Source organism: Oncorhynchus clarkii, chromosome 16 (genome assembly GCF_045791955.1).
Source record: "Oncorhynchus clarkii lewisi isolate Uvic-CL-2024 chromosome 16, UVic_Ocla_1.0, whole genome shotgun sequence".
In the NCBI taxonomy this organism is placed as follows: domain Eukaryota; kingdom Metazoa; phylum Chordata; class Actinopteri; order Salmoniformes; family Salmonidae; genus Oncorhynchus; species Oncorhynchus clarkii.
The window spans coordinates 60,925,312-60,949,594 of record NC_092162.1 but is presented as its reverse complement, the minus strand read 5'-3'; the positions used below and the strand labels follow the sequence as shown (position 1 = coordinate 60,949,594).

Below are 24,283 nucleotides of genomic sequence, written 5' to 3'. Positions count from 1 at the left end.
CTTGACACATCAAAGTAGCCTGAGAAACGTTCCTGAATAAAGGCCTGATCTTCCACATACCTGTAGGCTACTAATGAGCTGCTCTTACTGTAGCTGCATACAGCTGATCACACTGAAAAATGGTCTTGTTTTCATCCCTTGGGGATGACTGAGCTGCTGCGACATTTATGTAATTCGTTTTTGCTTGTGTCTGTCCGGAGTGATTATGTGTTATCATCTTTGCTAAATAAATACGGGAGGAACTTTCCCTTTTGTCGTGTCCTCTAAAAGCCAGTTCTCTCAGTCCCAAAAACCCAGTGGTGTTGATAAGCCGCTTGAGAACATCCCTGTTTCTTCTTACTTTCTCTTTGTGTTGCTCAGTTTGAATATGCAGACCTTCGTCATGATCATTGCGTATTTTTACCAGAAGATTAAACATGATGTGTGCATTTATATGCTCCCTGCTGTTGTTTTGCCATTTAGCTGAATGCAAGATGTTCTTCAGGCCACTGTACCCTCCTTTCGCAGCAAAGGATCAGACTTTCCAAAAATCAGGCAACGCCAGCAATACAGGCGGCTTGGTGAAAGGCTCCGTGTTAACCAGCTATACTGTTGATACCAGTTGGTATTGAATGCACTCACCTTTTCATCCTTCTTTATGAAACTGATCTCAGGCAGAGTTCAACCATCGGTTTTAATTTGCACCTTTTCCCTGTACCACAGAGTATGAAAAGTGTAGCTACTTCCTACTGAAGATAGCAAGGCAAATGGAAATAAATTACACTACCTGGGTATAAAAATAAAGTTATAGAAACAAGAAAATAAATTATAATCTACCCTCTGTAATTTGAAAAATGCTCAACTATCACTTTTCAATCTCTATCCAATAATGTCACCAACTCACCAAGCTTCTCTGTCACGATTGTCGTAAGCATACTCGGACCAAAGCGCAGCGTCATCTGGGTTCCACATATTTATTTAATGAAATGCACAAAAACAATAAAGAATAACCTAAACGTGACGTTCTGGAGTGCTCACAGGCAACACAAAAACAAGATCCCAAAAAACACAGTGGGGAAATGGCTGTCTGAATATGATCCCCAATCAGGTTCGGTTTAGGGTTAGATACATTGTCATCACCACAACTAATGTTCACACATGATCACTCAGTCACCACAGCTAATGTTCACACATGATCAATCAGTCACCACAAATAATGTTCACATCCGATCACTCAGTCACCACAACTAATGTTCACACATCCGATCACTCAGTCACCACAACTAATGTTCACACATGATCACTCAGTCACCACAACTAATGTTCACACATGATCACTCAGTCACCACAACTAATGTTCACACATGATCACTCAGTCACCACAAATAATGTTCACATCCGATCACTCAGTCACCACAACTAATGTTCACACATGATCACTCAGTCACCACAACTAATGTTCACACATGATCACTCAGTCACCATAAATAATGTTCACACATGATCACTCAGTCACCACAACTAATGTTCACACATGATCACTCAGTCACCATAAATAATGTTCACACATGATCACTCAGTCACCATAAATAATGTTCACATCCGATCACTCAGTCATCACAACTAATGTTCACACATGATCACTCAGTCACCATAAATAATGTTCACATCCGATCACTCAGTCACCACAACTAATGTTCACACATGATCACTCAGTCACCATAAATAATGTTCACATCTGATCACTCAGTCACCACAACTAATGTTCACACATGATCACTCAGTCACCACAACTAATGTTCACACATGATCACTCAGTCACCACAACTAATGTTCACACATGATCACTCAGTCACCACAACTAATGTTCACATCCGATCACTCAGTCACCACAACTAATGTTCACACATGATCACTCAGTCACCACAACTAATGTTCACACATGATCACTCAGTCACCATAAATAATGTTCACACATGATCACTCAGTCACCACAACTAATGTTCACACATGATCACTCAGTCACCATAAATAATGTTCACATCCGATCACTCAGTCACCACAACTAATGTTCACACATGATCACTCAGTCACCATAAATAATGTTCACATCCGATCACTCAGTCACCACAACTAATGTTCACACATGATCACTCAGTCACCACAACTAATGTTCACACATGATCACTCAGTCACCATAAATAATGTTCACATCCGATCACTCAGTCACCACAACTAATGTTCACACATGATCACTCAGTCACCACAACTAATGTTCACACATGATCACTCAGTCACCATAAATAATGTTCACACATGATCACTCAGTCACCACAACTAATGTTCACACATGATCACTCAGTCACCACAAATAATGTTCACATCCGATCACTCAGTCACCACACAAAGAGTGCACTGACACTACAAAATAAAAAATCATGGCTTCTGTCTCCTTGATGCTTGTTTCCATGTTGACACACACACACACACACACACACACACAGACACACACACCGTAAGCCAAACTCTGTGTGTTTCAGCTGCGTCCAGGCGAAGCCTTCACTGTGTACCACACCAGCCCTACTCTGTCCAGTCTGTCCAAACCAGTGGTTCTGTGGACCCAACAGGATGTCTGCAAGTGGCTGAAGAAACACTGTCCCCACAACTACCTGACCTACGTAGAAGCCTTCTCCCACCATGCTATCACAGGTAATGTGTAGAAACCTTCTCCAACCCCGCAGTCACAGGTAATGTGTAGAAACCTTCTCCAACCCCGCAGTCACAGGTAATGTGTAGAAACCTTCTCCAACCCCGCAGTCACAGGTAATGTGTAGAAACCTTCTCCAACCCCTTCTCCAACCCCGCAGTCACAGGTAATGTGTAGAAACCTTCTCCAACCCCACTATCACAGGTAATGTGTAGAAACCTTCTCCAACCCCGCAGTCACAGGTAATGTGTAGAAACCTTCTCCAACACCGCAGTCACAGGTAATGTGTAGAAACCTTCTCCAACCCCGCAGTCACAGGTAATGTGTAGAAACCTTCTCCAACCCCGCAGTCACAGGTAATGTGTAGAAACCTTCTCCAACCCCGCAGTCACAGGTAATGTGTAGAAACCTTCTCCAACCCCACTATCACAGGTAATGTGTAGAAACCTTCTCCAACCCCTTCTCCAACCCTGCAGTCACAGGTAATGTGTAGAAACCTTCTCCAACCCCTTCTCCAACCCCGCAGTCACAGGTAATGTGTAGAAACCTTCTCCAACCCCTTCTCCAACCCCGCAGTCACAGGTAATGTGTAGAAACCTTCTCCCACCATGCTATCACAGGTAATGTGTAGAAACCTTCTCCAACCCCTTCTCCAACCCCGCAGTCACAGGTAATGTGTAGAAACCTTCTCCAACCCCTTCTCCAACCCTGCAGTCACAGGTAATGTGTAGAAACCTTCTCCCACCATGCTATCACAGGTAATGTGTAGAAACCTTGGTCTGCTCCACTCTCACAGAAGGTAGTGAAGCAACTCCTGGCTGTCCTGCTGCTGGTGGCCCTTAAAGCGTGGTGGATCCCTGGAAAGAGAGAGAGAAAGAGAGAGCTACAGAGAGAGAGAACACAGCTCAGTCAGAACACTCACTAAGAAGATATACACTTCCTTCAGAAACTATTCATACCCGCTTGACTTATTCCACATGTTGTATTATAGCCTGAATTCAAAATTGATTAAATATTTTTTTTCTCAACCATCTACACACAATACCCCATAATGACAAAATGAAAACATGTATTTGACGTTTTTGCAAATTTATTGAAAACAAACTCCAGAAATACAGTGGGGCAAACAAGTATTTAGTCAGCCACCAATTGTGCAAGTTCTCCCACTTAAAAAGATGAGAGAGGCCTGTAATTTTCATCATAGGTACACTTCAACTATGACAGACAAAATGAGATAAAAAAATCCAGAAATCATATTGTAGGATTTTTAAGGAATTTATTTGCAAATTATGGTGAAAAATAAGCATTTGGTCAATAACAAAAGTTTTTGTCAATACTTTGTTATATACCCTTTGTTGGCAATGACAGAGGTCAAACGTTTTCTGTAAGTCTTCACAAGGTTTTCATACACTGTTGCTGGTATTTTGGCCCATTCCTCCATGCAGATCTCCTCTAGAGCAGTGATGTTTTGGGGCTGTTGCTGGGCAACACAGACTTTCAACTCCCTCCAAATATTTTCTATGGGGTTGAGATCTGGAGACTGGCTAGGCCACTCCAGGACCTTGAAATGCTTCTTACGAAGCCACTCCTTCGTTGCCCGGGCGGTGTGTTTGGGATCATTGTCATGCTGAAAGACCCAGCCACATTTCATCTTCAATGCCCTTGCTGATGGAAGGAGGTTTTCACTCAAAATCTCACAATACATGGCCCCATTCATTCTTTCCTTTACACGGATCAGTCGCCCTGGTCCCTTTGCAGAAAAACAGCCCCAAAGCATGATGTTTCCACCCCCATGCTTCACAGTAGGTATGGTGTTCTTTGGATGCAGCTCAGCATTCTTTGTCCTCCAAACACGACGAGTTCAGTTTTTACCAAAAAGTTCTATTTTGGTTTCATCTGACCATATGACATTCTCCCAATCTTCTTCTGGATCATCCAAATGCTCTCTAGAAAACTTCAGAGGGGCCTGGACATGTACTGGCTTAAGCAGGGGGACACGTCTGGCACTGCAGGATTTGAGTCCCTGGCGGAGTAGTGTGTTACTGATGGTAGGCTTTGTTACTTTAGTCCCAGCTCTCTGCAGGTCATTCATTAGGTCACCCCGTGTGGTTCTGGGATTTTTGCTCACCTTTGTGATCATTTTGACCCCACGGGGTGAGATCTTGCGTGGAGCCCCAGACCGAGGGAGATTATCAGTGGTCTTGTATGTCTTCCATTTCCTAATAATTGCTCCCACAGTTGATTTTTTCAAACCAAGCTGCTTACCTATTGCAGATTCAGTCTTCCCAGCCAGGTGCAGGTCTACAATTTTGTTTCTGGTGTCCTTTGGCAGCTCTTTGGTCTTGGCCATAGTGGAGTTTGGAGTGTGACTGTTTGAGGTTGTGGACAGGTGTCTTTTATACTGATAACAAGTTCAAACAGGTGCCAATAATACAGGTAACGAGTGGAGGACAGAGGAGCCTCTTAAAGAAGAAGTTACAGGTCTGTGAAAGCCAGAAATCTTGCTTGTTTGTAGGTGACCAAATACTTATTTTCCACCATAATTTGCAAATAAATTAATTAAAAATCCTACAATGTGATTTTCTGGATTTTTTTCTTCTCATTTTGTCTGTCATAGTTGAAGTGTACCTATGATGAAAATTACAGGCCTCTCTCATCTTTTTAAGTGGGAGAACTTGCACAATTGGTGGCTGACTAAATACTTTTTTGCCCCACTGTATCTAATTTACATAAGTATTCACACCCCTGAGCCAATACTTTGTAGAAGCAGCTTTAGCAGCGATTACAGCTATGAGGTTTCTGGGTACGTCTCTAAGAGCTTTCCACACCTGGATTGTGCAACATTTGCCCATTATTCTTTTCAAAATTCTTCAAGCTCTGTCAAATTGTTTGTTGATCATTGCTAGACAACCATTTTCAGGTTTTGCCATAGATTTGCAAGTAGATGTAAGTCAAAACTGTAACTCGGCCACTCAGGAACATTTACTGTCTTCTTCGTAGGCAACTCCAGTGTAGAGTTGGCCCTGTAGGTTATTGTCCTGCTGAAAGGTGAATTCATCTCCCAGTGTCTGGTGGAAAGAAGACTGAACCAGATTTTCCTCAAGGATTTGCCTGTGCTTAGCTCCATTCGGGTTATTTTTTATCCTGCAAAACTCCCCAATCCTTAATGTTTACAAGCATACCCAAAACATGATGCAGTCAACACTATGCTTGAAAATTGAGGAGTGGTACTCACTAATGTGTTATATTGGATTTTCCCTAAACATAACAATTTGTATTCAGGACAAACAGTTAATTGCTTTGCCACATGTTTTGCAGTATTACTTTAGTGCCTTGGTGCAAACATTATGCATGTTTTGGAACATTGTATTCTGTACAGGCTTCCTTCTTTTCACTCTGTCATTTAGCTTAGTATTGTGGTGTAACTACAATGTTGTTGATCCATCCTCAGTTTTCTCCTATCACAGCCATTCAACTCGGTAACTGTTTTAAAGTCACCATTGGCCTCATGGTGAAATCTCTGAGCGGTTTCCTTCCTCTCACCGAGTTAGCAAGGACGCCTGTCTCTTTGTAGTGATACCCTATCGAACGTGTATTTAATAACTTCTTTATGCTCAAAGAAATTTTCAATGTCTGCTTTTTTTTACCCATCTACCTAAAGGTGCCCTTCTTTGCGAGGTGTTGGAAAACCTCCCTGGTCTTTGTGGTTGATTCTGTGTTTGAAATTCAGTGCTCGACTGGGGGACCTTACAGATAATTGTATGTGTGGGGTACAGAGATGAGGTAGCCATTAGAAAATCACGTTAAACACTGTTATTGCAGACAGAGTGAGTCCATGCAACTTAGTATGTGACTTGTTAAGCACATTTTTAATTTTGAACTTATTTAGGCTTGCCATAACAAAGGGGTCGAATACTTATTGACTCAAGACAGGTTTACATTTTTCATTCATTTGTAAACATTTCTAAAAACATAATTCCACCTTGACATTATGGGGTATTGTGTGTAGGCCAGTGATGTCATCCATTTTAAACACAAAAACATTGCAAAAAGTCAAGGCGTGTGAATACTTTCTGAAGGCACTATACAGACAGGCATTATAGTAGCCCCAGGAGCTGAAGCCTTCAGATCTCAAGTAAGTTTATTCATCACCCAAGCCTAGTTTTGCAAGCTTATTCTCTACACTCCGCTACTCTCCACCGCCCAGAGGACTGAAGCTCCTGTACCCAGAGAGTTGGGACCAATTCACACAGGTCTCTGAAAAGGCTTAGCCTGAGAAACCAAATCTCACACAAGTTGTATTTTTAGTTCCTTAGCTGGTTCCACAGCTTCGCTTTTTCAGCTGCGGGACTTAAGAAACGGTTTACACCTAAATCTCTCACAAGGAGATTTAAAGACCATTCATGCAGCGAAAGCTAAGAAAGGAATGCTGTGTTTTTGTGAAAGAAAAGGAAAGCTGTTGAAGCGGATGTAGTTGACGGTGTTCTGGAGTCTCACACACACACACACACACACACACACACACACACACACATGCATTAGACACATTGCTAACAACAGACATGCACACACACATGCTTTAGACACATTGCTAACAACAGACATCCACACACACACATGCGCGCACACACACACACAGTACGTACTGTATATGAGCGCTCAGTTCTCTTAGCCTTGAGTCAGACAGTACAGAACAGGTCCCTTTCAGAGCCAGTCACAGAGAACAGATTGCTTTTCTAAACTGCATGGTCAGCCATCACTCACTAAGTCACTCTGCACCTAGATACACACACACACAGTGTTGGTCTGCCTCAAGTTACAGATAACCCAGCAACAGCAGATCATATCTCTTTGATTTATTCATCATATTTATACGTTATATTACAGACACTAGCACATGCATGAACACAGACATTCACACACACACACACACACACACACACACACACACACACACACATACACACACACACACACATGCACACGCAGACACACGCACACACACACACACACACACACACACACACACACAAACACGCACGCACACATACACACACACACTCGCACACTCACACACACACATTCACACGCACACACACGCACACACACACACACACAAACACGCACGCACACACACACACACACACACACACATACACACACACACACACACACACACACACACACAGGTGCAGTCAGTTTGTCTCATTATGTGTATAAAATGTGGAAGCTACAGGCAGCACCTGTTAAATAGAGAATCAGCTAGCCATAGAATTACATATAGAGCCTGATTGTTATAAAGATGTGTTTGATGCTATTCATTAGGCTACTCCCATTACCTATTGCTAGAAAATCGAGTGAAGGCATTTTCCCTCAGTTTACAATTGTAGTGGTTAGTGGTGAGTGCTCTCGGAGCTCCACTCATGTACATCGGCGTTCTATACGAGTTGCACCCGTAAACATGTGCATGTATGTGGGTCTACATCCACAGTTGCTCGAGAAGCGCGCACCCCTTTTCCTGCAGTTTTCATTTTTTCATTGAATGTATTATTTTGGTTATTGAGATCTCTGCTTTTAAATGTACCGGTTGAGTTAGAAAGACCTGTGTGAATGTGAGGATGGTTATTAGTCTTTGGTAGATATTTTAGCCCAATACAACCTCTGTGTTGGGTAAATAGTTTTCAACCAGTTACTTGGTTATTTGCAACCATGAAACCATGAGGCAATGGTTCAGGCAATGGTTTAGCCAGGACCGGCCCTACCAATAAACGACATAAGCAGACACTTTTTTAACACAGATTTTTATTAAAAAAATTGTAATTCAGTCAGGGTCTCAACTTACTGTTGAGAGTTATAATAGTAGAATACACAATTTTCAATTTCTAAATGTGGTTGTGCATCATCAGTTTTTCTCTTCTTGTGTCAGTCACTGACAGTCACTCAATGAGCCCATGCCAGCTATATTTTTTAGATAGCTGGCTAAATGAACTTACCTAGCAAGCTAAACCTTGTAGTAATCATGACTGAATTACCTACCAGGCACTAAGGGCATGTATCAATAAGGGGGATCATTGCTTTCACCCGGATTCACCTGGTCAGTCTGCCATGAAAAGTGTAGGTATCTTTAATGTTTTGTACACTCTGTGTAAATAACCACTGCTACCTGCACTATCCTTCTTTCGTAATAAGGATTAGTGTCCCGCTATTCAAATCAATTCTAATACTTATTTTAGAGGTTAAGCATTTAGGTATATAAGTGTCTTCTATCGGCTGAAAGCTTCAATTCTTGTTAATCTAACTGCACTGTCCGATTTACAGTAGCTATTACAGCGAAAACCTGCAATGGGATTGTTTGAGGACAGCGCCCCACATCAAAATATTTTTCCACTGGCACAGGTTTCATACATTCACATATAAAGAGTAAATATTCACTTACTTTTTGAAAATCTTCCTCTGATTTGTCATCCAAAGCGTCCCAACAATAACATGTAGTGTCATTTTTTATATCCCAAAAAGTCAGTTTAGTTGGCACCACCGATTTGAGTTTACCACTCGTTCAACTTGCAGAGAAAGGAATCTGAAAATCTACCCCTAAACTTTGTTTCAACAAGTCAAAATGCATTTCTATTTACTCCTCAGATACCCTAAAATGTAATCAAACTATAATATTATTTATGGAAAGAAGTATGTTCAATTGGAAACCGATTTTAGCAGGTGCGTCCTGTCTTCATGGCGTGCGCAAACATGAATTTCCAAGATTGTGTCCCTGTACTAAAACGGATATTTCTTATTTGTTTTTGAAGTTACAAGCCTGAAACCTTGCCCATAGACTGCTGACGCCCTGTGGAAGCCATAGGAATTGCATACAGGGAGCTAATTTTTAACATGACCTTTTACTTGCCTTTCTAAGAGGATGGGCTCTCTCAACAACAAAACAATTTTAGTTTTTTCTTTCAATTTTCTCCTACCATATCTATTGTGTTATATTCTCCTACATTATTTTAACATTTCAACAAACTTCAAAGTGTTTTCTTTCCAATGGTACCAATTATATGCATATCCTGGCTTCAGGGCCTGAGCAACAGGCAGTTTACTTTAGGCACTTCATTCAGACAGGAAGTTGAGAAAAAAAGAGGCCTAGCTCTAAGAAGTTTTAAGCTACACCCTGGACCAGAGATGTGTTTGTTCTCAAGAATCCAATGCCATACAGCCATATGGTTCTCAGTTTAACAATTGACCACAGCGGACTCTGTCTAACCGCGTCTAACCATGTCTAACAACTACAAGCAATACGGTTTTTGAAACCTCAGAAACTCTACTTTAATTTCACTCCAAAATACATTTTCCAATACAAAAGATTCACTTACTGTGTGCTGTTTTAACATGAAGTGTCGTTATTGTGGCGGCCATGACAGAAATGCCTCCCTTTTGCCCTCAGAACTTGTTTATCACCAATTAACCGTGTCGGTGGATTGAACAAAACGGTTTCCACAGAAACAGTAGAAGGATCTATTTTATTTTCCCTTCTCCATTCTCTCTTTATTCTCTTCTTCTCTTTGAGGCTGCTAGCTGCTATCGCTATCTGCAGGCCATTATTAGGCTCTGTATTAAGTCTGTCGGAGGGGAATTGGATTGGAGCTTTCTTCATCTGCTTTGTCTTATTTGTACACAAAGGAACCAAGGGCAGCTTTTCTAGGACACCATGTTTCTGGGGGCAGGAAAGAGAGACGCACTGGCTGAGTTGGGAGGAAGGGAGAGGGCTGGACAGAGAGGGTGTGCGTGTGTTTGCTGGGTTTTTGAGGTGTGCCCACGTCCAGAGGCGGAAATGAGAATGGATGGATTGATTAGGAGAGCTAACAGTATGAGTAATGTGTCTAATTAACATGTAGACCTAGGCTGCTACAGCTTTGATGGATTCCTTCACTCTCCTCTCCATTGAAAGACAGGCCTATCCCGTATGTGTGTGTGTGTAATAAAGTTGACATGCATGTGTTGTCTCTGAGTTTGTGTGTGTGTGCGCATGATGCTTACTGTGGATAATGGTATGTTAAAAGTGTGTTTCCTGGTAGTTTAACGCCTTGGTGTTCTAGTTCAAACATCCTCAGTAAATTGTCTGGCTGTATAAACCTCACTTTGCCATCCTGCTCGCTGTCATGACGACTCGTAGGTAAAGCAGAGAATACACACTTAACGCTTAGATGTAAATCAACAGTGTACACACACACACAGGCACTGTCACGATTGTTGTATAAATAAGTGGACCAAGGTGCAGCGTGTGTAAAGTTCCACATTTTATTAATAGTGAAATCTCCAAAAACAACAAAGATATAACGAACGTGCAATACAAAGTGCACATAGGCACTAACACGAAACAATATCCCACATCGCAGGTGGGAAAAAGGACACACTATGATCCCCAATTAGAGGCAACGATCATCAGCTGCCTCCAATTGGGAACCATACACACACACCAACAGAGAAACACAATAACTAGAAAAGAAACCCTAGTCACGCCCTAACCTATTACACCATAGAGAACCCCGAGGGCTCTCTGTGGTCAGGGCGTGACAGGCACACAGACACAGACGCACAGACACATACACCAGACAGGTTGCTCAAGATCCACTGAGAAATTCGACGTCGGTCCAGGTTAACAGGACGTCGGCAGATGAAAACTAGCCACTAGGGGCAACGGGGAGCGCAGTAACATCAAGTAGGCCTGGGTTTTGCTAGGGTGTTGTGGACAGGGCTGGCGGATGGGTGTAATATATTCAATCTAAGTGCTTTTTAAAAAATGTTGACTTTATTCCAAACCTTATCCCAAAACGTAATCTTACCTTAACCATTCAGTAAAAAACAAAGCCTGTTCTAACATAGCATTTGCCTCTCTCCTTTTCGCTTGCTCGCTCACTCGCTCACTTTCTCTCTCTCTCTCTCTCTCTCGCTCGCTCGCTCCCTCTCCCTCCAGGTCGCGCATTGCTGAGGTTGAACGGGGAGAAGTTGGAGAGGATGGGCATTGTCCAAGAAACATTGAGACAGGAGGTTCTACAGCAGGTCCTTCAGCTACAAGTCAGAGAGGAGGTCCGCAACCTGCAGTTGCTCAGCAGAGGTGAGCACTGTGTGTGTGTGTGTGTGTGTGTGTGTGTGTGTGTGTGTGTGTGTGTGTGTGTGTGTGTGTGTGTGTGTGTGTGTGTGTGTGTGTGTGTGTGTGTGTGTGTGTGTGTGTGTGTGTGTGTATGCGTGTGCATCTGTGCACACATGTGTTTAAGGACATGTAAAGTGTTCCATAAACACACATGTCCAGACATCAATAGCCTGCTGAGGTCACTGTGTGCTGACCTGGATTCAGCTGTTAATGAGGATAGAACACAGCAGTATAAAATACGATATAGTCAAAGGTAAAAGTGTATTATTAATATCATGATTTTGGCATCCTATTTATAGGGCTAATGGTTACTACTTCTAAACTTCCAAAGATCCAATCAACCATGGATGAATGAAACCTAGCTTCTCGTTGAAATGAGGGTGTCCTTTGTTTGGCAATTCAGATGTCAATGTAGCCTACTTAAACCCAACCTAAGTCTGAATCTACTTTCACATACAATTAGAGGTTTACATACAATTTCTACTATTATGAGAAAAACTTGGATTATATTAATATTGATATGAAATATACAGTATGTATATGTATAGAAATAAATGATTGATCTGTTATGAATTATTATTCACCAGTAAGGATTCATAAACTTTTTTTGCGGCCTTCTTCGTCAACATTGTGGCCTCATTAACCTGGGCACAGTGGCCTCGAGCGGAGAAATATAATTAGAACGATTATATATATACACCACTGTTCAAAAGTTTGGGATCACTTAGAAATGTCCTTGTTTTTTAAAGAAAAGCACAAAAATGTAAATAAAATAACATAAAATTGATCAGAAATACATTGTTGTAAATGACTATTGTAGCTGGAAACGTCTGATTTTAATGGAATATCTACTAAGGCGTACAGAGGCCCATTATCAGCAACCATCACTCCTGTATTCCAATGGCACGTTGTGTTAGCTAATCCAAGTTTAGCATTTTAAAAGGCTAATTGATCATTAGAAGACCCGCAAAACACCAGTCTCAACGTCAACAGTGAAGAGGCGACTCCGGTATGCTGGCCTTCTAAACAGAGTTCCTCTGTCCAGTGTCTCTGTTCTTTTTCCCAACTTAATATTTTATTTTTATTGGACAGTCTGAGATATGGCTTTTTCTTTGCAACTCTGCCTAGAAGGCCAGCATCCCGGAGTCGCCTCTTCACTGTTGACGTTGAAACTGGTGTTTTGCGGGTAATATTTTGTGGGAACTGAGGCTCCATGGATTGATGAGGAATTGAAAAACTGTATGGTTGAAAGAGATGGGGAAAAAGGAGTGGCTAATAAGTCTGACTGCACATCTGACTTACTGCAAATTGAGAAATTATGTGATTAACCTCAACAAAAAGAAGAAGAAACTGTATTATGAAGCCAAGATCAATGATATAAAGAATTATGGGGGAAACAATTGAATACTTTAAATGAAATTATGGGCCGAAAGACAAATTGAACTCCATCTTACATTGAATCAAATGGCTTATTCGTCACAAAACCATTTAATTTAATGCTAATTATTTTAATTATTATTTAATTGGCAAAGGGGGCAAACGTAGCCAGGAAATGTCAACAATGAACATTGAGCCATTGTATTCATGCATAAAAAAACTAATAATGAAAGAAAAGCATTGCAAGTTTGAATTTGGTAAAGTTCGTGTGGGAGAGGTGGAAAAAATTATTGTTATCGATCAATAATGACAAACCTCCTGGCATTGATAACTTAGATGGAAAGCTACTGAGGATGGTAGCTGACTCTATAGCCACTCCTATCTATCATATTTTTAGTCTGAGCCTAGAGGAAAGTCTTTGTCCTCAGGCGGGAAGCCAAAGTAATTCCGCTAACTAAAGAGTGGTTCTAACAGCTGACCTATAAGCTTGCTGCCAGCTCTTAGCAAACTGTTGGAAAAAATAGTGTTTGACCAAATACAATGCTATTTCCCTGAAAAACAAATCAACAACAGACTTTCAGCATGCTTATAGAGAAGGGCACTCAACATGTACTGCAGTGACACAAATTACTGATGATTGGTTGAAAGATATTGATAATAAGAAGATTGTGGGAGCTATACTGTTAGATTTTAGTGCAGCCTTTGATGTAATTGACTATAACCTGTTGTTGAAAAAACTTTTGTGTTATCGCTTTTCAACCTTTGCCATATCGTGGATTCAGAGCTATCTATCTAATAGATTTCAAAGAGTTTTCTTTAATGGAAGCTTCTCTAATATCAAACATGTCAAGTGTGGTGTACCGCAGGGCAGCTCTCTAGGCCCTCTACTATTTTCTAGTTTTACCAATGACCTGCCATTGGCATTAAACAAAGCAGGTGTGTCCATGTATGCTGATGATTCAACCATATATGCATCAGCAACCACAGCTAATGAAGTCACTGAAACCCTTAACAAAGAGTTGCAATCTGTTTTGGAATGGGTGGCCAGTAATAAACTGGTCCTGAACATCTCTAAAACTAAGAGCATTGTATTTGGTACAAATCTTTCCTTAGCCTGTTATGGCTGCAATCCCGATATCGGGATTGATATGACAACTACCTGTGAAAATAGAGGGCGCCAAATTCAAACCACAGAAATCTCATAATTACAATTCCTAAAACATACATGTGTCTTATATAATTTTAAAGCTATTCTCGTTGTTAATCCCACCAAAGTGTCCAATTTCAAATAGGCTTTTCAGCGAAAGCACTACAAACGATTATGTTAGGTCTCCACCAAACCACAATAAGCACAGCCATTTTCCAGCAAAATATAGCATTCACAAAAAGCATAAATAAAGATAAAATGAATCACTAACCTTGAATTATATTCATCAGATGACACTCATAGGACTTCATGTTACACAATACATGCATGTTTTGTTTGATAAAGTTCATATTTATATAAAAAAATCTGAGTTTACATTGGTTATTTAGATCCACTAGTTCCAAAAACATCAAGTGATTTTGCATAGCCACATCGTTTCAACAGAAATACTCACCATAAATGTAGATGATAATACAAGTTATACACATGTAATTATAGATATACCTCTCCTTAGTGCAACTGCTGTGTCAGATTTTTTTTAAAGTTTATGGAAAAAGCAACCCATGCAATAATCTGAGACGGCACTCAAAACAGTAGCCAAATTAGCCTCCATGTTGGAGTCAACAGAAACCAGAAAATACATGATACATGTTTCCTTACCTTTGATGAACTTCAGCAGAATGCAGTCCTAGAAATCCCAGGTCCACAATAAATGCTTGATTTGTTAGAAAATGTCCATTATTAAAGTCCAATTAGCTACTTTGGTTAGCGTGTTTGGTAAACAATTCCAGTCACAAAGCGCATCCACTATAACGTGACGAAATGTCCAAAAGTTCCGTAACAGTCAGTAGAAACATGTCAAACGATGTACTGAATCAATCTTTAGAGTGTTGTTTACATATATCTTGAATAACGTTCCAACCCGAGAATTAGAATGACTTCAGATGACCGGAGGAACGCAAGTCCTTCCCCTGTGAACGCGCCTGGTGAAAGCATGGTCCACTCATGGCTGTGGTGACTATTTCCTGTGTCAATCGACCCCCCTTCACATTAGAGTCATCAGACAAAGTTCTATTGACTGCTGACATCTAGTGGAAAGCGTAGGAAGTGAAAACTCATCCATATGTAATTTTTGAGACCTTGGTTGAAAATCTGCCACCTCCAGAATAAAAAAAAACAGGAAGTGGAATTTCTCAGGTTTTTGCCTACTATATGAGTTCTGTTATACTCACAGACATAATTCAAACAGTTTTAGAAACTTCAGAGTGTTTTCTATCCAATACTAATAATAATATGCAAATATTAGAAACTATGACTGAGGAGCAGGCCGTTTGATATGGGCACCTTTCATCCAAGCTACTCAATACTGTACCTGCAGCCATAAGAAGTTAATTTCTAGACCTCAGCTGAATCTGGTAATGAATGGTGTTGCTGATGAACAAGTTGAGGAGACTAAATTACTTGGTGTAAACTGTCATGGTCAAAAGATATAGATTCAATGGTTGTAAAGATTGGGAGAGGTCTTGCCGCAATAATGAGATGCTCTGCTTTTTTGACACAACACTCCAAAAAGCAAGTCCTGCAGGCTCTAGTTTTGTCTAATGTTGATTATTGTCCAGGCGTGTGGTCCAATGCTGCAAGGAAAGACCTAGTTAAGCTGCAGCTGGCCCAGAACAGAGTGGCACATTTTGCTCTTAATTGTAATCAGAGGGCTGATATAAATACTATGCATGTCAGTCTCTCTTGGCTTAGAGTTGAGTAGAGACTGACTGCATCACTTCTTATTTTTATAAGAAACATTATTTGTTGAAAATCCCAAATTGTTTGCATAGTCAACTTTCACACAGCTCTGACACACACACTTACCCCAACAGATATGCCACCAGTGGTCTTTTCACAGTCCCCAAATCCATAACAAATTCAAGAAAGCCTTACAGTATTATATAGAGCCCTATTTGCATGGAACTTCCTTCCATCTCATATTGCTAAAATAAATAGTAAACCTGGTTTAGAAAACAGAGAAAGGAACACCTCGCAGCACAATGCCTCTCCCCTATTTGACCTAGATAGTTTGTGTGTATGCATTGATATGTAGGCCACGTGTGCCTTTTTTAGGTAGTTCTGTCTTTGTGCTGATTGGTGTTCTGTATTATGTCATTCTGTATTATGTTTTATGTTTTTTTGTGGACCCCAGAGAGAGAGGGAGAGAGAGAGAGGGACAGATAGAGAGAGACAGATAGAGGGAGAGAGGGACAGAGAGAGGGAGAGAGAGAGAGAGAGGGAGAGAGGGACAGATAGAGAGAGACAGATAGAGGGAGAGAGGGACAGAGAGAGAGAGAGAGAGGGAGAGAGGGACAGATAGAGAGAGACAGATAGAGGGAGAGAGGGACAGAGAGAGGGAGAGAGAGAGAGAGAGAGAGAGAGAGGGAGAGAGGGACAGATAGAGAGAGAGGGACAGATGGAGAGAGAGAGAGAGAGAGAGAGAGGGACAGAGAGAGAGAGAGGGAGATAATTAAAATGCTGTGTCAGGCATTTCTGTTAATAGAGTACCAAATGTAATTTCCCAGTTCAACAAGCCTTGACTGTGTCCTATCAGAGACAGCTAATTGAGTGTCCCTATAAAACACCTGAGAACCAGCATCCTGTTGTTGGGTGCGGGGGGGTGTAGAAAGGAGAGGAAGTGAGGTGAAGACTGGGTTGAGGTGAGGGAGGTGAGAGAGGGGTGGGGGTAGTGAGTGTTGGGATGAGGAAAGGAGGAAGTGAAAAGATGGGGGCTGTTAAGACTACCACTACTCTCACTGACGGAGAGTCCTAGAGAATGCATTTGGCATCATGGCTGCAAGGATGACTGTTCTTGGTCGGCCCATTCACATTTACATTTGAGTCATTTAGCAGATGTTTTTATACTATGTTAGAGTGACTTACAGTACAGTATCTTTAATTTGAATATAGCTAGGTGGGATAACCATATATCACAATCATAGTTGTGGCAGAGTACAACAATCTCCAAGAGCCAGGGAGACTCTCTTGTGCCACGGCGACACGGCTTGCAAGTGAAACAAGAAACACAGCGCCGATTTAAATGGCAGCCGTGCTTCTATCCCCTAGGCATTAACCTCTTGCTCAACGTCAACAAAACAAAGGAGCTGATTGTGGACTTCAGAAAACAGCAGAGGGAGCACCCCCCTATCCATATCGACGGGACCACAGTAGAAAAGGTGGAAAGCTTCAAGTTCCTCGCCGTACACATCACTGACAAACTGAAATGTTTCACCCACACAGACAGTGTGGTGAAGAAGGCGCAACAGCACCTCTTCAACCTCAGGAGACTGAAGAAATTTGGCTTGGCACCTAAAACCCACACACATTTTTACAGATGCACAATCGAGAGCATCCTGTTGGGCTGTATCACCGCCTGGTATGGCAACTGCACTGCCCGCAACCGCAGGGCTTTCCAGAGGGTGGTGCGGTCTGCCCAACGCATCATCAGGGGCAAAGTACTTTCCCTCCAGGACACCTACAGCACCCGATGTCACAGGAAGGCCAAAAATATCTTCAAGGACAACAACCACCCGAGCCACTGCCTGTTCACCCCACTATCATCCAGAAGGTGCATCAAAGCTGGGACCGAGAGACTGAAAAACAGCTTCTATCTCAAGGCCATCAGACTGTTAAATAGCCATCACTAGCACATTAGAGGTTGCTGCCCTATATACAGTGGGGCAAAAAAGTATTTAGTCAGCCACCAATTGTGCAAGTTCTCCCACTTAAAAAGATGAGAGAGGCCTGTAATTTTCATCATAGGTACACTTCAACTGTAACAGACAAAATGAGGAAGAAAAATAAAAAAAATCACATTTGTAGGATTTTTAATTAATTAATTTGCAAATTATGGTGGAAAATAAGTATTTGGTCAATAACAAAAGTTTATCTCAATACTTTGTTATATACCCTTTGTTGGCAATGACAGACGTCAAAGTTTTCTGTAAGTCTTCACGAGGTTTTCACACACTGTTGCTGGTATTTTTGCCCATTCCTCCATGCAGATCTCCTCTAGAGCAGTGATGTTTTGGGGCTGTTGCTGGGCAACACGGACTTTCAACTCCCTCCAAAGATTTTCTATGGGGTTGAGATCTGGAGACTGGCTAGGCCACTCCAGGACCTTGAAATGCTTCTTACGAAGCCACTCCTTCGTTGCTCGGGCGGTGTGTTTGGGATCATTGTCATGCTGAAAGACCCAGCCACGTTTCATCTTCAATGCCCTTGCTGATGGAAGGAGGTTTTCACTCAAAATCTCACGATACATGGCCCCATTCATTCTTTCCTTTACACGGATCAGTCGTCCTGGTCCCTTTGCAGAAAAACAGCCCCAAAGCATTATGTTTTCACCCCCATGCTTCACAGTAGGTATGGTGTTCTTTGGATGCAACTCAGCATTCTCTGTCCTCCAAAGTTATATTTTGGTTTCATCTGACCATATGACATTCTCCCAATCTTCTTCTGGATCATCCAAATGCTCTCTAGCAAACTTCAGACGGGCCTTGACATGTACTGGCTTAAGCAGGGAGACACGTCTGGCACTGCAGGATTTGAGTCCCTGGCGGCGTAGTGTGTTACTGATGGTAGGCTTTGTTACTTTGGTCCCAGCTCTCTGCAGGTCATTTGGTTCTGGAATTTTTGCTCACTTTTGTGATCATTTTGACCCCACGGGGTGAGATCTTGCGTGGAGCCCCAGATCGAGGGAGATTATCAGTGGTCTTGTATGTCTTCCATTTCCTAATAATTGCTCCCACAGTTGATTTCTTCAAACCAAGCTGCTTACCTATTGCAGATTCAGTCTTCCCAGCCTGGTGCAGGTCTAAAATTTTGTTTCTGGTGTCCTTTGACAGCTTTTTGGTCTTGGCCATAGTGGAGTTTGGAGTGTGACTGTTTGAGGTTGTGGACAGGTGTCTTTTATACTGATAACAAGTTCAAACAGGTGCCAATAATACAGGTAACGAGTGGAGGACAGAGGAGCCTCTTAAAGAAGAAGTTACAGGTCTGTGAGAGCCAGAAATCTTGCTGGTTTGTAGGTGACCAAATACTTATTTTCCACCATAATTTGCAAATAAATTCATAAAAAATCCTACAATGTGATTTTCTGGATATTTTTTTTTTGAAGTTCAGGGACTTCGTTCAAGAACACAAGGTTGACTAAGAAAAGAAAAGCAGAACCTTACAACATGTAAACAATATGTGTCAATGAAATATAATTAGTGTCAGACAATAAATGCAATTATTTGCACAATAGTACAAATGTGTCTGCGAAAAACAGGCATGTAAACAAGAAACGTGTAGACAGCATGTTGCTTTCCATCTTCCTAGGTGCCGAACAAGCCAGGGACATTTTTAGAGTAACCATTTCACCAGCATCTCCACTGCCGCCCTTGGTTCTTTTCTTTACCCCACTTTTTCTAACAAGTGATTGGGTCGGACCCCACAATCTCCCTCCATGAATTGGCCTTTAAATGCTAGTCTTTATATAATAGATAGCTAGAATAGTAGAGGTGCAGGTACTTCCACATTGAGTGTCGGGCTGAATCGAGTAGAAGAAGAAGAAACCGGCGTCACCCCAACAGTTGAACAATCACAGACAAAGGGGCGTAGACGTTGGTTACCGAACTTCAGCTTGCCTCAAGACATTTATCGGGTGCAGGAAAAGCCGAAAAGAAACATGCCAAAACGAACAACAACATCAGGAAATGTAGTAATATATGTATTAACTGATCTGTACTGTTTCGGATGGGTAGCATGCGGACGCCTTTACAGTGGAAGGTTTAACAAAGGAGTTCAGATTCACAGTCCTGTCACCTATCTCAGCCTGTGTTTTTTCAAGGTTGGTGATCCCCAGACAGGCAGACACACATGCATGTACATGCACACACATACACACACGTTTGTTTTATTCTCCTTGTGGGGACCAAACCATTTTCCTACTTTTACTATCCTTGTGAGGACGTCTGGTCCCCACAAGGATAGAAAAAACAAAAGAACACACACATCCTCAAGCTCACTCAATCCTGAGTGATTCTCTCTACAGATGTAAGATCTTAATTTGAGCCAGTTTGCTACACCAGGAAAATAACCCTGAAACAACAGGAAATGTGAATTATTGTGGATTATAATGAATTATTGTGTATAATAATTAATGGACAATTGTGTAGGTATTGATACAATTTCCGTAAGGGGAAATCAAAGTGGAAATGACAAACTTCAGAAGCCTTTTTAAACCTCAAATACACTACATGTTTTAAATTTCCTCCATTGCAGGAAAGCTGTTTTGCAACAGGAAGATCAAATTAAGATCCTACTTCTGTAAATGCTGTCCTATAATTATTTTAAATGTAGGATAGCAGCCTGAAACTTAAAGTGGTGACTTGTATCATACACCATCATTTCAGATTCATCTGACAGAAATGAACATGATATTAAGTATTGATCGCTCTGTAACCCAGAAGTTTTTTTTTTAAGTGCAACGATTTGACTGAAAGGAATGCATCTAGCTTGGGGGTTCGGGGCTGAACTTTTTTTTTAGACTACTGAGACATGGCTCTGCTGTGCATCTACAGTGCTTTCTTCTTTTTACATTTTGCCCTCCAGTGTTTCTTAACCATATGCCACACTTCTGCTTCTCTCTCTCTTTGACTTTTCTTTTTTTCTCTCCCTCTTTCAACGTCTTCCCTCCAGAACTTGCATGGGCAGAAGTTAGTAAACAAAACAACATTGCGGGTTTGATTGAATGTCCCTCCCTGCTCCCTACTCCAGCTTCCTACGGCATCAGCATGACCACGACAACACTACCCTGAGCACAGAACCCTATTACTTCTGTTGCGAATCATTCGAGAAAAAATGCTCCTTGCACAATTACAGAGCAAGATCATGACAAAACTGCTGGTCAAGAATATTGTGTGTGAGCGTGTGCGTGAGGGAGTGCTGCTTGTGTGTATGTGTTGCGTGTGCTCGTGCGTTGGTGTTTGCGCTTGTGTCGGTGTCTGTGTGTTCATGTGTGCGTGCGGTCGCATGTGTGTGTACGTGCTCTTTCACTTTCTCTCTGTCGACTGACTTAATCGCCAGGCGTTTGTTGCGGTCCACACCTCTATTGTCAGGCATCAGAGCAGCCTGTTCTTTGTTGCCTTCGCGCTGCCACGGCCTGAATATTATTCTCTGGATGCATGTATAACCCATTCCTCTCCTAAAAGAGGAATAGAACTAAAATATGCATGAACAGCCAGGAGTTTTTAGGAATTTATACATTTTTTGCACATCTTTTAGCTCCCACTGTCTGTGTGTGCGCTCGTTTGCGTGACTGGAAACAGGAGATGGATTAGGCTGTCTCATCAAAAACGCTTTTTTGATGAATGGGTTAAATAATAGGCTATTTGTGTAGATAATCCTCTAAGAAAACAAATGGTCGAAACCTCATGTCGCTATCAGTTCTTACCCTTGTAGGATGGTCAAAATTAGGCCGAGAAAAAAAGTGGTCAAAAATCTGAAAAATAGGATCACGTCAGCTAGGCTGGATGCTGTGCGAGAATTAAGGCTACCTGGCGGGTTTACCATTGAACTCGACATCTTTCTAATCAAATCCAGAGGACACAAAACAATGTAGAAGTACATAGAGGTAAAATAGATATCGATTTTGAGACATGACATGTAGTATTTTCATATTTGACTATACACAATTCATATTAAAGGTGCTACACATAGGATTTTGGGGAATTATTGCATTGTAATTTCAAAATATTTCCATAATGTCTACCACTAATAGTGGACTGATAGTGTTTCACAGTATTACTTACCCACCAGTGTTGTGATTGGCTGTGATATTCGCCTATTGATTTCTTCCACTGGAGGGGCATCTGTTTTCAACCTGGGAAAGCTGTTCTGACTGTGGCTGTGTTATCTAGTGGAAATTGCTAATTTCCTGGTTGCTAAAGTTCCACACTGTTCACTCAATTTCAGTTTATGTGAGAAAACAAGCACTGAATAGTGTAGGGAATCACTGTACCATCTAAATCGCTGTGAAATATATTTTCAATCACAAAACAAAAAATATAGTTTTTACAGCTGTTTGAAGCTGGTGGACCAAAACCGAAAATAACTTTCATTTTGGTCCACTAGCATCAAAAAGCTGAAAAAACGATATTTTTTGTTATATTTTTTGTTATCACAGCGATTTAGATGGTACAATGATGTGTGCCTGCCATCCCCTATAAATACCTGGGCCATAGCATCATTTTCTCAAGACTCTTCCCGAAGCTACAAGGCAACTGATAGCTGGACTAGCATAGTCCCTAGCTCAGAGAACTGTGGTAACTTGAGTAACCTTCATTCTATTTTTCTTGAGGGATTATGCTAGTCATTCAATGGGATGACAATAACAGAGTAAGTCGGTTCTCGTAAGATACAGCCTAGAGCAACACATCACAATAGGTGCTCAGCCCAACCACAGGTTACTTTGTTAGGGCGGAAGAGTTCATACGACCAAGGGGCAGGACCTTTTGTAAGAAGGCAATATTAGTCCTAGACGATAACACTCATCACTAACAGACAAACCATGGAGCTCGCCAACTCTCTTGGTAGAAATGCTCTTAAGACAGAGATGTTTAAAGTCTATAGCATTGAAGGGCGGTCTGGATAGTTCTCCAAGAACCAGATCCAAAACCCATTTGGGAACTGGGGAGACTCCTGAGGGGCGTAATTGACGGACTCCCTTAAGAAATCTGGCCATAAGTGGGTGGCTTCCAAGCAGCCCATCCTGCTCTTTATCATGACATGATGAACTTGCTGCGGCATGCACATTAAGTGTGGAAGCAGCCCTGTCAGCATCAAACAAAGACCTTGAGAACTGAAGCAAGTTTATGGAACAACTCCCTGCGCCCCACACCACTGGCAGAGCACACGCCACCTTGTGTCATAGATTGACGTGGTGGAGGGGGCCCTGGCACTCTGTAAGATGTTAAGAGGGCTCAAGATCTAAACCAGACCATTTTCGCTGTTCAGTGAACATGCCCACAGCGGCAGGCAGGAGGGAATCACTTCTGCCTGTGACAATAGGTCCGGCCTCCGAGGTAGTTCCCATGCTGTCCCCGCAAGGAGTGCTCAACCAGTGGTGTCTCGGGCGATCAGAAAGATTTGGTGGCCCGCTTCTCTGATTCTGTCCAGAGTCGTTGGAATCACTCGAGGGCCAGGGCCTCTAGGCCGAGTGTTCGGGGGGGTTGGATATCGAGAACCAGATCCACCTCTGCTTCCCCAAAGATTCCCCACATGCGACTCACTATTCAGGGATGTAGTAGCCAATTCCCTTCTGGAAGGCCTTCCCTGGTCAGCATGTCTGCAGCATTCTTCAGAATCCCGGGGAGGTGCACAGCTCTTAGTGAGGCCAGATTCAGCTGTGACCGCAGCAGAAGCAGAAGGTATGTGCCATCTGGTGGAGGCGGATGGAACCCAGACCCCCTTGGTGGTTTATGTATGCTACCAACGTGGTGTTGTCTGTCTGTACCAGCACATGTTTATCCTGCAGTTGTGGGAGAAAGTTGAGCAGAGCTAATTGGACTGCTTTCAACTCCAGCATATTGATGTGGAGTTTGGACCAGCTGGGGTTCCATGTCCCGCTGACGGCCCTTCCCCTCAATAGTTCTCCCCAGCCTGTCAAGGAGATGTCTGTTTGAGCCACTTCCCTACGATGGACTCTGCCCAGGCGTATCCCACCTGAAAGGAAATCCAGGGATCGCCATCTTTCCAGTGATCACTTGCATTCCTTGGACACAGTCAGACGAATATACCTGTGTTCCTTGGGATGGAAACCTTGAGCATTGAACTACATCTGCAGGGGTCTCAAGTGTAGGAGGCCCTGTGGGGTCAGAAGAGAGGCTGCAGAGAGGAGACC

At 42.1% G+C, this 24,283-nt stretch overlaps 1 protein-coding gene across 2 annotated transcripts in view; it reads left to right on the top strand.

Moving 5' to 3' along the window:
• The window catches only part of LOC139368864 (sterile alpha motif domain containing 10b), a 155,731-nt gene that overhangs the window by 125,449 nt on the left and 5,999 nt on the right, over positions 1–24,283 (top strand). For both annotated transcript variants that reach the window (XM_071108305.1, XM_071108304.1), the window contains exons 3-4: positions 2,520–2,688; positions 11,655–11,795. In XM_071108305.1, coding sequence (XP_070964406.1) covers positions 2,520–2,688; positions 11,655–11,795 — 310 coding nt within the window. The remainder of the gene's footprint in view (positions 1–2,519; positions 2,689–11,654; positions 11,796–24,283) is intronic.